The sequence below is a fragment of the Urocitellus parryii genome, chromosome 5, assembly GCF_045843805.1.
Source record: "Urocitellus parryii isolate mUroPar1 chromosome 5, mUroPar1.hap1, whole genome shotgun sequence".
NCBI lineage: Eukaryota > Metazoa > Chordata > Mammalia > Rodentia > Sciuridae > Urocitellus > Urocitellus parryii.
Genome location: NC_135535.1, coordinates 7,652,756 through 7,668,078, shown reverse-complemented (window position 1 = coordinate 7,668,078; position 15,323 = coordinate 7,652,756). Strand labels below are relative to the sequence as shown.

Below are 15,323 nucleotides of genomic sequence, written 5' to 3'. Positions count from 1 at the left end.
AAGGGGAAGGCCAGCAACAGTCCTGTCCCTGGCTGGATGTTGGCAGGAACCCCCCCTCCTTGGCCTGCAGAACTGGTGGCAGTGACAGGGCTGAATGGGAGGCATTGTCGGCAATCCAGCCCAGCTGGGGCTTCCCCAGGCTGTGGGCAGGGGTGGGAGCAGAGGCTGGAGTTACAGGGCCTGTTGCCCAGAGCAAGCCCAGGTCTGGGTCCTTGGGCTGCCTGAGAGGGGCGGGCTATGAGGAGCCAGCCTATGGGGTCAGCAGCTCTAGGCTGCTTCTGGGCTCTGTGGAACCCCACTGAACCTCAGTTTCCTGACCTCTGAAAAACACCTAATACTATTAACTAGTTTATAGGGTTGCCATAGTGGCTAACTGAGGTAGGCCCCCTGGTGCATAGTTGGTGCTCAAGAGTGATTAACCCCTTCCTTTCTGTTTGTGCTTATATGCTTATATTGATATTGTATATACAATATTCTGCAAATTTATTTTTTCACTTAACATCAGACTATTGGGAGTTGTTCAAGTTGATGAGACATGCCCACTCATCTTGACTGCTGTATAGTATTCCATTGTATAAAAGTCTCAAATTCACTTATCCATTCATCTTAGACATTTTTATTCCTGCCAACATTTTTGCTGTTACAAAAAAATGTGACAAAGTATATCCAAATACATATATTTGCAGGTACATGTACATTTTAAAAATGAAATAAGACATCTAGATATAGCAAATATTTATGTATCCTATGATTTTTCAGACCCATGTTTCTGATGCAATTGTATAATTTATCAGTTTGCTTAGCTTTTTTTTTTTTTTTTAAACCTGAGACTTGAACATACTGTAACTCAACAAATTCATCATCAGTGAGACTGTAGTGTGTGCTGCTTTTTTTTTTTTCTCTGTCTCTTTTCTGTTTTTGGTACTGGGGATTAAACCCAGGGGTGCTTACCATTGAGCTACATTTATCCCCAGTTCTTTTAACTTTTTTTATTTTGAGACAAGTTCTGCCTAAATTACCCAGGCTGTCCCTGAATTTAAGATTATCCAGCCTCAGCCCCAGGTCACTGGGATTACAGGTGTGTGGCAACATGCTTGGCTAGTGTGTATTCTTTTACATCTAAATATTTTTACTCAATTATTTTGTTTTTGGTACTGGGGATTTGGGGATTGAATCTAAGAGCACTCTACCACTACCATTGAGTTACATCCCCAATCCCCAACCCATTTTATTTTGCCCAGGCTGCCTTAAACTGACAATCCTCCTGCCTCAGCCTTCTGAGTCACTGGGATTACAACTGTGAGCCACCAAGCCTGGCTCATAGTATCTTTGTGACATTCATTCATATCTCTAGCCATAGTTTTATTTTCCTGTTTTCATTTTCTATATAGCATGCCAGCATTCCGTCTCATAAATACACCATAACAGCGCCTGGGGCTGGGACTCAGTGGTAGGACGCTTGCCTAGCAAGCGTGAGGCAGTGGGTTTGATCCCCAGCACCACGTAACAAATTCTAAATAGCGGTGTTGTGTCCACTTAAAAAAAAAAGATAAAAAATATATATACTGGGACAGAAGAGGAGAACACTCTGCCCCGATGCAGGCAGTAAAGTGGTGTACTCTACTATGAAGGCTGCTGTAGGAAAATGCAGCTGAACTGGAGGTTGGTCTGTCTTTTATCATCATCACAAACAAGCAAATCTCACAGTGTCTGCTCTGGCAGACTTCTCCGTTTCTGATTTCTTCCTATCTCACTAGACAAGTCATTTCTATTCCACTGTCAACGGGCGTCATTCAGGCTAACCATTTTGAAAAGTGCTGCTCAGCATGTTTGTGGTCTTTTAATGAAAGTACGTGGCCATTTCTGTTGAGATATGCCTAGAAGTGGATACGATATGCATATTTTCAGCTTCAGTGGATATTATCAGTTTCTCAATGTTGTACTAATTTACACATTCTCCAGCAGTGTATGAGAGCTCCCTACGTCCTCACCAACACTTGGTATTGTCTGGCAAATGTGAGCCATTCTAGTGAGAGGATGGCATCTCATTGAGGTTTAAATGTGCATTTCTCTGAAGACTAATGAAATCAAACATGTTTTCTGTGCAAAGTGTCTTTTTAAAACTCATTTTTCTATTGAATTGCCTTTATTTGTAGAAACTATAGACTGCATATGAATTTTGTATTCTTTATTTTTAAATATTTTTTGTTGTAGATGAACATAATATCTTTATTTTTATTTATTTATTTTTACTTGGTGCTGAGGATCAAACCCCAGGGCCTCATACACGCAAGGCAAGTACTCTATCACTAAGCTAAACCCCAGCCCTACATATGAATTTTATATATAAAATTATATATTTTCCCTCTGACTTGCCTTTTTACTCCTTTAATGATATCTTTTGGTAAATACAAACCTATTCTCATTGCTGCACAGAATCCACAGTGTGAATATACTACAATAATGGCAAACAAGAGGTTAAATACGGCTGGCATGATGGTGCACACCTATAATCCCAGTGCCTTGGAAGGCTGAGGCAGGAGGATCGTGAATTCAAAGCCAGCCTCAGCAAAAATGAGGCCCTAAGCAACCAGTGAGACCCTGTCTCTAAATAAAAAACAAAACAGGGCTAGGGATGTGGCTCAGTGGATGAGTGCCCCTGAGTTCAATCCCTGGTACCAAAAAAAAAAAAAAAAAGTTAAATATAGCTAAATTTGTTCATCCCAAGGCCTTAAACATATGAGCCTACACTGTCTCCTAATAGTTCAATAATTCTCCTTTGCTTTTTTTTTTTTTTTTTTTTAATATTTATTTTTTAGTTCTTGGCGGACACAACATCTCTGTTGGTATGTGGTGCTGAGGATCGAACCCGGGCCGCACGCATGCCAGGCGAGCGCGCTACCGCTTGAGCCACATCCCCAGCCCTCTCCTTTGCTTTTTGATTTAAAAAAAATATTTTAGATGTTGATGGACATTTATTTTATTCATTTATTTATACATGTGTTGAGGATCAAATCCAGTGCCTCACACATGCTAGGAAAGTGCTCTATCACTGAGCCCCAGCCCTATATTTATTATTTTTTAAAAATTTTGGTGGGGCTGGGAATGTGGCTCAGGCGGTAGCACGCTCGTCTGGCATGCGTGTGGCCTGGGTTCGATCCTCAGCACCACATACCAACAAAGATGTTGTGTCTGCCGAGAACTAAAAAATAAATATTAAAAATTCTCTCTCTCTCCCTCTCTCCTCTCTCACTCTCTCTAAAAAAAAAATAAAAATAAAAAAAAAATAAAAATTTTGGTAAGGGGCTGGGGATGTGGCTCAAGCGGTAGCGCCCTCGCCTGGCATGTGTGCGGCCCCGGTTTGATCCTCAGCACCACATACAAACAAAGATGTGTTTGCCAAAAACTAAAAACTAAAAATATATATTGAAAAATTCTCTAAAAAAAAAAAAAAAATTTGGTAAAAGCTGGGCATGGTGGCACATGCCTGTGATCCCAGCAACTCAGGAGGCTGAGGCAGGAGGACAAGTTTAAGGCCAGTCTTGGCAATTTAGTGAGACCTGAAGCAATTTAGCAAGATCCTGTTTCAAAATAAAAGGGGTTGGGGATGTGGCTAAGTGGTTAAGCTCTTCTGAGTTCAATCCCTGGTACAAAAAAAAAAAAAAAAAAAAAAAAAAAAATTGCTTTTGTCATTTTACTTTCTTTTTTTTTTTTTGAGAGGTTCAAAGTCTTTATTTCTAGGACCAACCAAGGCCAACCAATGCATGGACTGGACAGGCTCTAAATGGTCACCTCCCAAACTACATACTGCAGCTTAGTGTTCAGCCCTGTCTCACTGGTCCTGTCTGAAAGTCACATGGAGGGTACACATGTAGGGCATTTGATCATAGGGAAACCACAATTTTTGTGCCCCTTGTCACAATAACCCCATATTCCTGTTGGGTGTGTTGTAAACAGAGAAGCATTCTCCAGGCCCCCTGCTCTGAGCACACCTCGCAATTTTTTTTTAAATTTTTTTTAACAGTAGTGCGTATTGAACCCAGGGTCTGGCACATGCTAGAGAAGTGCTTTATCACCAGGCACAGTGGCACATGCCTGTAATCCCAGTTGCTTGGGAGGCTGAGACAGGAGGATATAAATAAAATACAAAAATAGGGCTGGGGGTGTAGTTCTTGTTGAGCACCCCTGAGTTCAATCCCTGGTACCCTCCCCCAAAAAAGTGCTTAGTCATTGGGGTACATCCCCAGCCCTTTTTATTTTTAAGTTGCTGAGGCTGGCCTTCAACTTGGGTCTCAATAACTAAGTTGTTCAGGCCAGCTTTGAGTCTGAAATTCTGCCTCAGCCCTACAAGTAGCTGGGATTATAGGCTTGTGTCACCACTCCCACCTTCCAACAACTTTTTGAATGGAGTCTCTAGGATTTTCTGTATATATGGATCATGTCATATGCAGACAATTTTAAATCTTCCTTCTGATTTGGATAGATTTTATTTTTCTTGCTTAAACCTTGCTCTGGCTAGGCTTTCCAATACTATACTACGTTCAAAGGAAGTGGTGAGAGTGTACTAATCTTTACCCTGTTAGAGGAAAAGCTTCTGTTATTTTTTTCATATTTATGTTAATTTCCTTCTACACTCAGTGTTGTTTTCTCATGAAAGGGTCCTAAATTTTGTCAAATGCCTCTTTTCTATATCTATTGACTTTTCTTCAATACCTTTGTTTTATTTTTATGTGCTGCTGAGGATCAAATTCAGGGACCCGTGTGTGCTAGGTGAGAGCTCTACCTCTGAGCCACAACCCCAGACCCTTGTTATATTTTGAGACAGATTCTTGCTAAGTTGTGTAGGATCTTACTAAATTGCTGAGGCTGGCCTCAAACTTGACAATTCTCCTGATTTACCCTCCTGAGTTGCTGGGATACAGGCTTGTGCCACCACCCTGGGTTTACTTTTTTCTTTCCCCTTGGGGGCAGGTACCGGGGATTGAATGCAGGGGCACTCAATCACTGAACCATATTGTCTGGCCCTATTTTTTTTTTTTTAAATATTGGGGATTGAACTCAGCGGCACTCAACTACTGAGCCACATCCCAGCCCTATTTTGTATTTTATTTACACACAGGGTCTCACAGAGTTGCTTAGCACCTTGCTGTTGCTGAGGCTGGCTTTGAACTCAGGATCCTCCTGCCTCCGGCTCCTGAGCCACTGGGATTACAGGTGTGTGTCACCACACCCAGCTATGTTGTTACATAGTTGGACACAGCACCTTTATTTATTTTTATGTGGTGCTGAAAAACCGAACCCAGTGCCTCACACAGGCTAGGCGAGCCTCTACCGCTGAGCCCCAGCCCCCGCCGCCCTGCTGTTAGTTTTTGAACCATTGGTATCACACTATTTTCTTTTCTCAACATCGCTATTGACTCACCCATACCATGCCGGTGGCTGCGGTTAGTGCATCTTTACTGTTGTACAATACTGCATTGTGTGGCTTCACACTCTTTCTGATGTTGGTCCATGAGTAGTTTCTAGGTTCCTGCTATAGGAAAAATGCTACTAAGAGCCCCCTTAACCATGTTTCCTGGAAGGTCAGACTTTGGTGACAGGACTGTGTAGGCAAGCACGTGTGAGGCCCTGGGTTCCATTCCCAGTAGGTCATTAAAAAAATAATCATTGGGGGCTGGGGTTGTGGCTCAGTGGTAGAGCGCTTGCCTTGCATATCTTGTGAGGCACTGTCTTCAATCCTTCAATCCTCATAAAAATAAAGATTTAAAAAATCCACATAAAAGAAAATAATTGGAGTAGCTGTTGACTCCTGTGTCTATGGGATGAGTCTCCTGTAAGGAGTACACAGCAGACCCTTCATAAGGCTGGTCCCAGGCTGCCCAGGCTTAGGCAGTTAGGATCTTTCAGGCCCAGGATCATGGTCTGGAGGAAATCCCAAAGGAGACCACAGTAAGCAAATTATAGGCCCAGGCTATTCTCTCCACCTAGAACTGGTGATGTGGGGCCAGGGAAGTCAGAATCCTCCACTTCAGAGAGCAAGCAGCATTCTTCCTGACAAGGCTCTAGGAGTCAGGTACTGATGGTTTGTCCTGAGTGAAATGAGATCTCTGGTTATAGTCTGAGCTAAAGCTTTGTAAGTACATTGCCCTAGGGAGGTTAGCCCATGCCATCTAGCATAAGAGCCAGGCCAGAGAACCTTGGCCAATTTGAACAGCAAGACTGTTTTCCTCACCCCACTGCCTACTGTCCCTATACTGAGGGCTTGGTCTCCTAACCAAACTGGGAATTTCAAAAGGGAAGTGCCTATGGCTCTAGAGCTCAGAACAGGGGCTAGTAAGAAGTCAAAGCTGAGGGCGGGGGTAGATATCCTAGGGCCCTGGCAGCAACTCTACCATCCTGTTAATGGTTTGGATGTGAGGTGTCCTCGAAAGGTCCTATTAATGCAGGTGAAATGATCAGATTATGAGAGGTCTAACCTCATCAGTGGTTTAGTCCACTTAGTAATCCCTTCAAATCATTAATCCACTAAGTATTAAGTAGGCAGGTGGTGCATGGCTGGACAAGTGGGTCACTGGGGGATGTTAGCCTAAGGGATCATATATACTTTATCCCTGGATCCCCCCTCCTACCTCATAGCCACCAGAGCTGAGCAACTTTCCTCCAACATGCCCTTCATGTTCTGTTTTCCTGTGGCTCAGAGAAAGAGCAATGAGACCTCTGAAACCATAAGCCAAACTAGATTTCTGCCGAGTTGTTCTTGTCAGCAACAAGCTGTCCAAGAGAGAGCCAAAGGAAACGCTGCCTAAGAAGCCTTAAGAGGAACTTTTCTTGGAAGCCCCCTGTAGGGGAACACAGGCTCCCACCAGGTCCGCTGTGAAGGTAGGAGGTAAGGAAGGTCTGCTGGGTATCCTCATACGTGTGGCAGTGGAGTGAAGGACAAGGCCTTGACATCCTGTGTGGTTGCTAGTTGGGCCCAAATCTCCGAAGTGACCTTGCCAGACAGGTCCAGTGGCTCCTGACTACAGCCAGCAAGGCCAGGGGCCTATGGACAGTGTAGCCCAGCTGGGTCCAAAAATGAAGGAACAACGAAGAAGCTAAAGGTGAGACCAAACGTGGAGTAACGGGCAAGGTGTCGGATACAGGTAAAATAGGCCCCATCTGCTGGGCATTGTGGCACATGCCTGTAGTATTCCCAGTGGTTTGAGAGGCCGAGACAGGGGGATTGCAAATTCAAGGCCAGTCTCAGCAAAAGTGAGGCACTAAGCAGAGCAAGACCCTGTCTCTAAATAAAAAATAGGTCAGGGGACGTGGCTCAGTGGTTGAGTACCTGTGTTCAATAAATGAAAATTTAAAAACAGGGCTGGGATTGTGGCTTAGCGATAGAGTGCTCACCTAGCACCGGTGGGACCCGGGTTCGATCCTCAGCACCACATAAAAATAAAGGCATTGTGTTGTATCCATCTACACCTACAAAAAAATAAAATCAATTTAAAAACATGACTGGAGATGTGGCTCAGTGGTTAAGTGCCTCTGGGTTAAATCTCCAATAAAAAAAAAAAAAAAAAAAGCCCAACTCGGCACCACTGCCCAGAGGAAGACATCAGACAGTGGAGGATGCACCTGGCCCTGAGGGAAGAGGTCAGAGAATGTCCCACTTCAGGGGAAAGACTCTTCTTGGTCTCTGCAGCTGGCAGACATGACTTTATTTAAGCTCCCAGGCACAGCCCAGACAAACACAGAGCACAAGGAGGAAGCACAAGGTGGGCACCTGTGGCCACTAAAGGAGGTCAGAGGGCACCTCCTGCTCAGCCCAATCCCATCTCTCCCTTGACCTCAAGATGCAGCTCAGGCATCAGGGGGATCTGCCACTCTCTCTCTGGGCTTAAGAACAGGTCTGGGCCTGCCCAGCTCAGTCCCCAATGGGCACCAGAGCCAGCACAGTCTGAGGCAGCTCCTGTTCCTGGACTGACTGGTGCCAGTCCCTGGCTCCTCTTCTGGTCCATGTGGCATGGGGGCCAGGGCCTTGCCCTCTGCTGACAAGCACTCCACCCCACTCTTGGTAATCTCTGGCTGAGCAGTCAGCACAGCAGGCATGAATGGGAGGACAGCAGTGCTGCAGATGCAGGCCACGCAGGAAACAGCCCAACTGTGGCAGAGGGTAGCACATGGACAGCGGCTTCCCAGGCTTTGTGCAGCCCAGGAGTGGGCAGGAAGGCTGCAGAGGAGGTGAGACAGCCACCAGGGACTCAGGCCTGAGGCACAGATCAGCAGAGTGCCCTCAGATGGCAGTGAGTTTAATGGCAAAGCAGCCTGCACCCCTTGCCCCAAGGGCCAGTTCCTCATGGTGGACCAGGATCAGTCCAGCAGAGAGACGCAGAAACCCCAGCCAACAGGAAGCACACACACCACACACATTCTCAGGGGTCATGACACATGAGACAAAGACCCTCCCTGCCTCTGGTCAGAGTCCTGTCTGTGGGGGGCATAGGCTGCAGCTCAGTTCATCCAAGTCCCCGGCACAGGCTGAGGGATAAATCGAGGCCAGCTTTGAGTCTAGACCTTGTAGAGCGTCTGTAGTAGATTGTGGCGGGCAAAGGAACAGGATTCTAGGGCACCATTGGGCCTGCAGGGAAGAAAATTCAGTGAATGGGGTGAACATGTCAGGATCTGGAGCTCAGCCTCCAGCAGGGACTCTCCAGCTAGGGAGGCCATTTTGTGCCAGACTCAATTTTTCTAGTTTTCACAATGACTGCCCCTCTGCCTTTTGCACACTGAGGTGCTGGGCTGGACTCCTAGACCTGGCACCTCCTGAACAGGCTGAAGTAAAATGTCAACAAGGTCACACTCACTTGGTCATGAATGCCAGAAGCAGGGGTGCCAGGGCCTTGGGGAAGTAGTCCTGCTGCACCATGTGGTTCAGCACCATCAAGGGGCCATATAAGTTGCCAATGGCCTTGATCTTATCTTCACTCTGCAAGGCAACACAGAAAGGCAGGTGAGCCCCAAATTTACTTGGGGGCCCTTGATCCCCACTACCTAGATTCTGCTGACACAGCCATGTGGCTGAGGCCTAGCTGAGATCCCTTCTTAAAGCCTAAGGCTATTTAAGCAGATCCAGACTTCAGTATAGGCTGTGCTGGGAGTGCACCTTCAGCTGCCTGCCTCCTCCCTCCCAGGCCGCCACTCCTTCCAGCCTCACCTTGAGCAGACCCATGTGGACGAGGAGCCTGGTAACGAAGACATTGGAGTTGAAGGAGGAGCAGCTGAAGGCCTTCTTCATGAGGGCATCTATAGGGGCAGGAGTAAAGGCACAGGATGCAGGACAGAGTTAGGCACGGGTCAAGGAACATTCAGAGCTCCTCAAACACAGTTCCCTGTAGTTTGACACCTGTCACCTGGTTGCCATTTCTTTGAAATGAGCTAGATTTTTTTGGTTGAGCAGAGGAGAACGGAAACAGCCCTCCCTGCCCTACCAAAAGGTAGACATGAGACAGGTGAGACAAGTGAGGTAAGGCATGCCTTGTAATCTCAGTGAGGCAGGAGGATTGCAAATTGGAGGCCAGCCTTAGCAATTAGACCCTATCTCAAAATAAAAAGGGCTGGGGAATAGTTCAGTGGTAAAGGGCCCTTGGGTTTAATTCTTAGTACCCCAAAACCAAAAACCCCACTCCTCACCCCCCAAAAAACAAGAGGTAGATATGGGGAGAGATCACAGGACATGGGTACTAGATACGGTGGGGGCAGAATTTAGTGAGGGAGACCACCACTGGGTGAGGTTTTTGATATTTTGACAAGGCAAGGGGACCTGCAGGAACTGTTTGATTTTTTTATGGGAAAGTGAATTCAGTCAGGCCTTTTGTTCCTACAAATGCCCACAGTGGACCCTTGAGGAAGCGTCCTGGAGATTCCCACTGACCCTGCCTCCTCCCCAGCCTTGCTTCTGAGGGAGGATCAGCTCCTGCCTTCCAGCACCAATCAAGGAAAGAAGTGCCACACGTGCTCCTATTCCTTTCTCTCCTTTGCCATGAGCTGAGCTCTTCTGCAGGGCCCTTCTTCTCCTCTCTGCTCAGCCAAATCTGGTCCACATCAAAAAGATGGCAATAAGGTTACAGGTGACAGGTACCAGACTGGAGGGGACTGAGAGAATGGGTTGGAGGCACTTGGGGGAGGTGGATTGCAGATCCCAGGAAGCCTCACGAATGGTGGTGAAAAGCAGGTGTCCTCTCCATAGGTGACCTTCAGAGGGCAGAAACTGCATATAAAGAGGCTCCCAGGTGGGACAAAGGCCCTTCCCTCACAGAACTTATCCACAGGGCCTTGGAGATGTGACTACCTCGCCTAAGTGCTAACTGTGTACAGCCATATGGCTCTGGGAAGGGCCGCAGTTTCCCCAGCTCCAAAATACAGGAAAGCAAGGTGGGCATGGTGGCACACACCTGTAATCCCAGTGACGTGAGAGGCTGACACAGGAGAATCATAAGTTGGAGGCCAGCCTGAGCACCTTAGTAACATCCTTTCTCACAATAAAAAATAAAAAGCGCTGGAGTTATATCTCAGTGGCAAAGTGCCCCTGGATTTAATCCTTAACCACAAACAAACAAAACCCAAACCAAACCAAAACCAAAACAAACAAAACAAAAACAGAACACTGACCCATAGGAGAGCCACCAGCCTGCCTAAGAAGCTGATGTAAGATTGGGGTCAAGTGACTTCGTCAGTGCAGGAACATAGGAGTGCCAACAGCTACGAGTTAATGTCACATATGGCCTAGAGGGTCACAGGTATGCAGCGGAAACCACCCAGCCTGCGTTACCTACTGCATCCTGCACTGCTGTCCTCACTGTGGCTTCATCCTTGAACACAGAGGACACCTTCAGGAAGGCAGAGACCACTTTCTCAGGGTCAGATGTATCCGTCTGAGGTCACAAGAAACAAAGAGTTGGTCACATGGGCCCGGGGCTCTGGTGCATGGTGGAGATGCCTGGGTTCTGCTGCTGGTCAGACAAGGCCTTGGCAATATGTGCACAGGCCACGAAATGTATGCAGCTGTGGGGTGACTGAACAGATGAATAAACAAAAATTCTATTAACCCCAGTCAGGCCCGACGGCAAATGCTTAAAAAACCCTCAGCTACTCAGGAGGCTAAGACAGGCCGCAAGTTTGGGGTGGCCAGTCTTAGCAATTTGGCAAGAAGTTGTCTCAAATACAAAACCCAAAGGGCTGCGGGGTGTAGCTCAGTGGTAGAAAGCTTGCCTAGCACACAAGAGGTACTGGGCTCCATCCCCAGTACCATTAAAAACAAAAACAAAAAAAATCATTACCCTCAGGACCCAGTGGTCAGTCCTCTTGTCATCTAGCCTGAAAAAATCATCCCAAATGCAGAACATGCATGGAAATTTACTTCAATTTCAATGACAATGGGGAAAAGTGAAAAAAATATATAAATGTCCAGAAATTGTGGATTGCTTTTAAGTGTCAGGTCTACACACTGGAAGGGCACGAAAAGAGTTCTGACAGGAAAACGCAGAATGGTGTGAAATGAGAATGTTAGGACACAAAAAGGTTTATATAATTTCATTCATTATGAAAGAAAAAGCCTAGGAGTTTGAGGCCAGTCTAGGGGAGGAAAAAAGTGACAAGTTCAAAAGATCAATAAAATCATGTCCAAGTTGAGTGCCAAGCAGGAAACAGGTGCTTGATAATCATCTCTGAATGAACCAATGAACCAAGTGAGGCTGGAGCAAGGGTCGCCTCCCTGCAACATACACCTGATCTGCCAAGGAGTCCTGGGGCAGGTGGACTGCAGATCCCAGGAAGCTTCATGAATGATATAGTGGAAGCAAGTGTCCTCTGTGTAGCTAAACTCCAGAGAGAGGGGACCTCATATTCAGAGGCTTCCTGGGGGGGGGGGGGGGGAGCACTCTTCTAGAAGTAACTGAATAGGCACACATATGCAAGAGTCTTGAGAAAACCCCCTAACTCTATAGTCATTGCTGGAGTATGGCAGGCCACACTTACTGCAGGCAAAAAGTGTGTTCCCACTGGGATGCGGACATCTGCATCCACTGAAGGGTACCAGATACAGCAGAAACACTCACATGCATGTGTTCATACTGAAACAAAACAGTGGCAGGCCAGACCCCCAGTTGAGAACATCCTTCCCCTCCCCAAAGTTCTATGTGTCCCTTCCCTTTGACAACCTCAGGGCCCAGGCACGTGCAGTCAGGAAGTGCTCTTACCTGCTGGGCTATCAGCAGAGAACTCTTGGGTCCAAGGCGCAGCAGCTTTTCTGGAGAAGGGAATGCCAGAAAGGTGGAGACGTCTGCAGGAGGCGGGGAGGACAGCACAGGAGCTGGCTCCTGAGAAAAGGGTGGCAGGGGGGTTTATAGATTCCAAACCCCAGCTGTGCCCATTCCCACTCCCAGAACACCCACTCCTCTCTCCAGCCAGTCAAGGACTGAGTTCAGACTTATTCCTCCTACTCTGCGCAGTTCCTGGTCCTGAAACCTTTGGGGGAGAGAACAAGGCACCTTCCTAACACTACAAGTAAATCTCTACCAAGATGTGCAAGGCCCCAGAAATGACTCAAGGGAGAGGCACACAGGGGCTGCTAAAGTGATCCTTCTAGGAACTACAGTCTAGCTTAGGCCAGTGTTGCCCAAAGGACACTGACACCCAAGAAGCGCCTTGCCATCTGACTGCTTCCAGAACCCAGGGAAGAAGCCCAGCTCAACGGGAATGTGGACAGTCCTGGTCCTACACACCTATGAGAGAACACAATGAATGGGGGCCCAGTGCCACCACAGCCAAGCAAGGAATGCCAAGTATGTGTCACGATCCTAGCCACAATCTCCACAACAGAGGGCTGTCCCTAAGAGTCACCAGAATAACCCACTAGGAGATGAAAAAAGGAAAACATCAGGGTTTCTATAATATGCCTCACTTTTCACTCTATTTTTAAACTCTGATCCTAGCAAATGACAAGGCACTTACCCCACTGTTGGGGTCCAGAATTTTTCTTGAGGGTGTGGTTGACTCCTCCCCTTGCTGCTGGGGCTCTTCCTCCTCTTCTTCCTCTTCCTCTTCCTCCTCCTCTTCTTCCTCTTCCTCTTCTTCCTCCTCTTCCTCTTCTCCTTCCTCCTCATCCTCATCCTCATCATCCTCACCTTCATCATCACTGCAGAGGGGAATTGGCTAAAGCAGATCCTCCCTGCCCAGTGGACCACACTGGCTCAGAGGCCTGGCTCTGTAAGCCCAGAGACACATCAGAGCCTGGGGAGGGCAAGAGAGCCACTCGATCTCGGGGCAGAGCATCACCCTTGTAAGCCCATGCCATGGACACAGAATCAGATCTTGTCTCTATCTCAAAGGCCTCCATCCCACTCAGAGGCAAAGAAAAGTAAGAAAACTTTCACTGGGCTTGGCAGAACCTTTCTAGGCTGAGATGCTCAGGACAGTGACATTTACTTCTTGCTGACCACAGCAAGCTTCAGGTGTGGGGGAAGGGGAGATGAGGGAGTTCCTTGACCCTAGGGAAAGCATTCCAGTTCTCCTGGACCACTAGCCTCTGGAGGTTCAGCCAACTGCTGAGTGCTCAGTTTCCAGCAGCAGCCTGGGCCCAGGCTTGAGGGTATCTAACTGAAGGACACATGAGCAAGACCCATTGGGAGAGGAGAGAGGTAGAAAGAGCAGGGTGGCAAGGGCACAAACCAATTGTAATCCAGCAGAAGCAGCTGCCTCGCTGCCCACCCTTGCCACATGGGCTTGGAATCCTCACTCTTATACCTATCACCCTCTAGTTAGGCCCTTAGAATAACACTGAGCCCGTTCCTGCAAGGGGACCTGCCTCCCACCCTCCATACTTGCTGCTCCTGCTACACCAAGATCTGATCTAACTAACATCAGCCCTTTGGAGACTTGCCACTCCACAGGGGGGCCTCGCTCAACCCCTGCTAAACACACAATGGCTTGGACATTCTGCCTTATTTCTACAGGAAAGAAACCTTAACCTCTCATTCTTTTTTCCCTAGTGTCAAGCACAGAGCCTAACACATAACAGAGGCCCAAGGAACAAATTTTGGATGAATATAAGTGGAAAAAATTGAAGGAATAGCCTGATGTCTGACCTCTGCGACCACCCATACAGTTCCCTACCTGAGGGACGCCAGCACCTTGGCCATGTTGAAGCCCTCCAGCACCTCCTGCAGCTGCTCACAGCCCTCTTCTCCTAGAGCGTTTCCTGCTCAGGGAAGACAGGAAGGTCAAGATGGTGCCAGGCCCAGTCCCACAGGACTGTGCTGAGGCTGTCCCACCCTGACTACCATTGAGGTCCAGTTTCTCCAGCTCAGCCTTGTCTGCCACGGCTTCAGCAACAGCCAGGGCAGCATCTCTCTTGATCTCACAGAATGACAGGTTCAGCTCCTAAGAGGAGAGGATGGGGACAGGCAGAAATCTGAGCCAGAAGACCAGGTGCTATTTGTCCTCAAACTTCACTTTCCTCACAAGAGGGAAAGGCAGGTGAGAAAAATAAATACAATAAAATGCCATGTACCCAATGAAGTACCAAATACTAAACATACTTACGTAAATTATATTAGAATGATGCACATTACTGCCTTCCTCCCATTATTTTAAATGAAGAAACTGTGTCTTGGAAAGGTAAAGAGACTTGCACAAAATCACACGAGTGGAGGAACTGGGCTATGGCCCCGGCCCATCTGCCTTCAGCCCAGACCCCTACCCTACATGGGCAGGGCTCCTGAGCATGGGGAAACCTGAGCCCGGAGGGAAGATCAAAGGTACCTTCAGTTTGGGCAGGCCCCCACGGACGGCGTCTGCGATGGCAACGGCCCCCTTGGAGCGTACGAGGCAGTCCCCGAAATTGATCACCTCCACCTGCCGCAAGGTCTTCAGGGTCTATAAGGAGAAAGCGAGGGCTCATGGTGAGGGTATAGGCCTCAACCAGGTCCACTGCAAGCCTAACAATGTCATACCCAACCATCAGTCATGGCACACTGGCCTCTCTGTGTCTGGGTTTGCCCTCTTCTACATCAGCTTTTCTTCTGTCACCTCTTTTTGGCCTTCAGGCCCCTGGCTAAGTCTCTGCCACCACATTCCCCATCCCCATGTTAGAGCCAGATTTCCTGAACCATTCCTCTAATCAGCCACTGCCTAGAACCTTCCATGGCTCCATTTCGCTTACAGGAGAGTCTCATAGAGTTAGTGAGGCCACACGGTCTTGCTGCCTCTCTTCCCCTTCTTCATCCCTTCCACACCCTTGAATCCTAGTCATTTCAAACCAGGACCAATCAAGCAAGGCTCCC

General features: G+C 47.6%; 1 protein-coding gene and 1 non-coding gene across 4 annotated transcripts in view; both read right to left on the bottom strand.

The window, feature by feature from the left end:
• Nucleotides 1-775: 775 nt before the first annotated feature.
• Rangap1 (Ran GTPase activating protein 1) overlaps nt 776-15,323 on the bottom strand; it is a 36,918-nt gene continuing 22,370 nt past the window's right edge. For 2 of the 3 annotated variants that reach the window (XM_026405907.2, XM_026405906.2), the window contains exons 8-16: nt 14,803-14,916; nt 14,322-14,421; nt 14,155-14,239; nt 12,994-13,177; nt 12,240-12,359; nt 10,814-10,916; nt 9,200-9,288; nt 8,850-8,971; nt 776-8,623 (exon numbers count right to left, since the gene is read on the bottom strand). In XM_026405907.2, the coding sequence (XP_026261692.1) occupies nt 8,554-8,623; nt 8,850-8,971; nt 9,200-9,288; nt 10,814-10,916; nt 12,240-12,359; nt 12,994-13,177; nt 14,155-14,239; nt 14,322-14,421; nt 14,803-14,916 (987 nt within the window). In that variant the 3' untranslated portion in view covers nt 776-8,553. The remainder of the gene's footprint in view (nt 8,624-8,849; nt 8,972-9,199; nt 9,289-10,813; nt 10,917-12,239; nt 12,360-12,993; nt 13,178-14,154; nt 14,240-14,321; nt 14,422-14,802; nt 14,917-15,323) is intronic. The other variant, XR_013343594.1, reaches the window with a different exon arrangement.
• LOC113194758 (small nucleolar RNA SNORA11) lies at nt 3,868-3,995 on the bottom strand. The gene has a single exon (XR_003302335.1). It is a non-coding gene; the product is annotated as a small nucleolar RNA SNORA11 (small nucleolar RNA).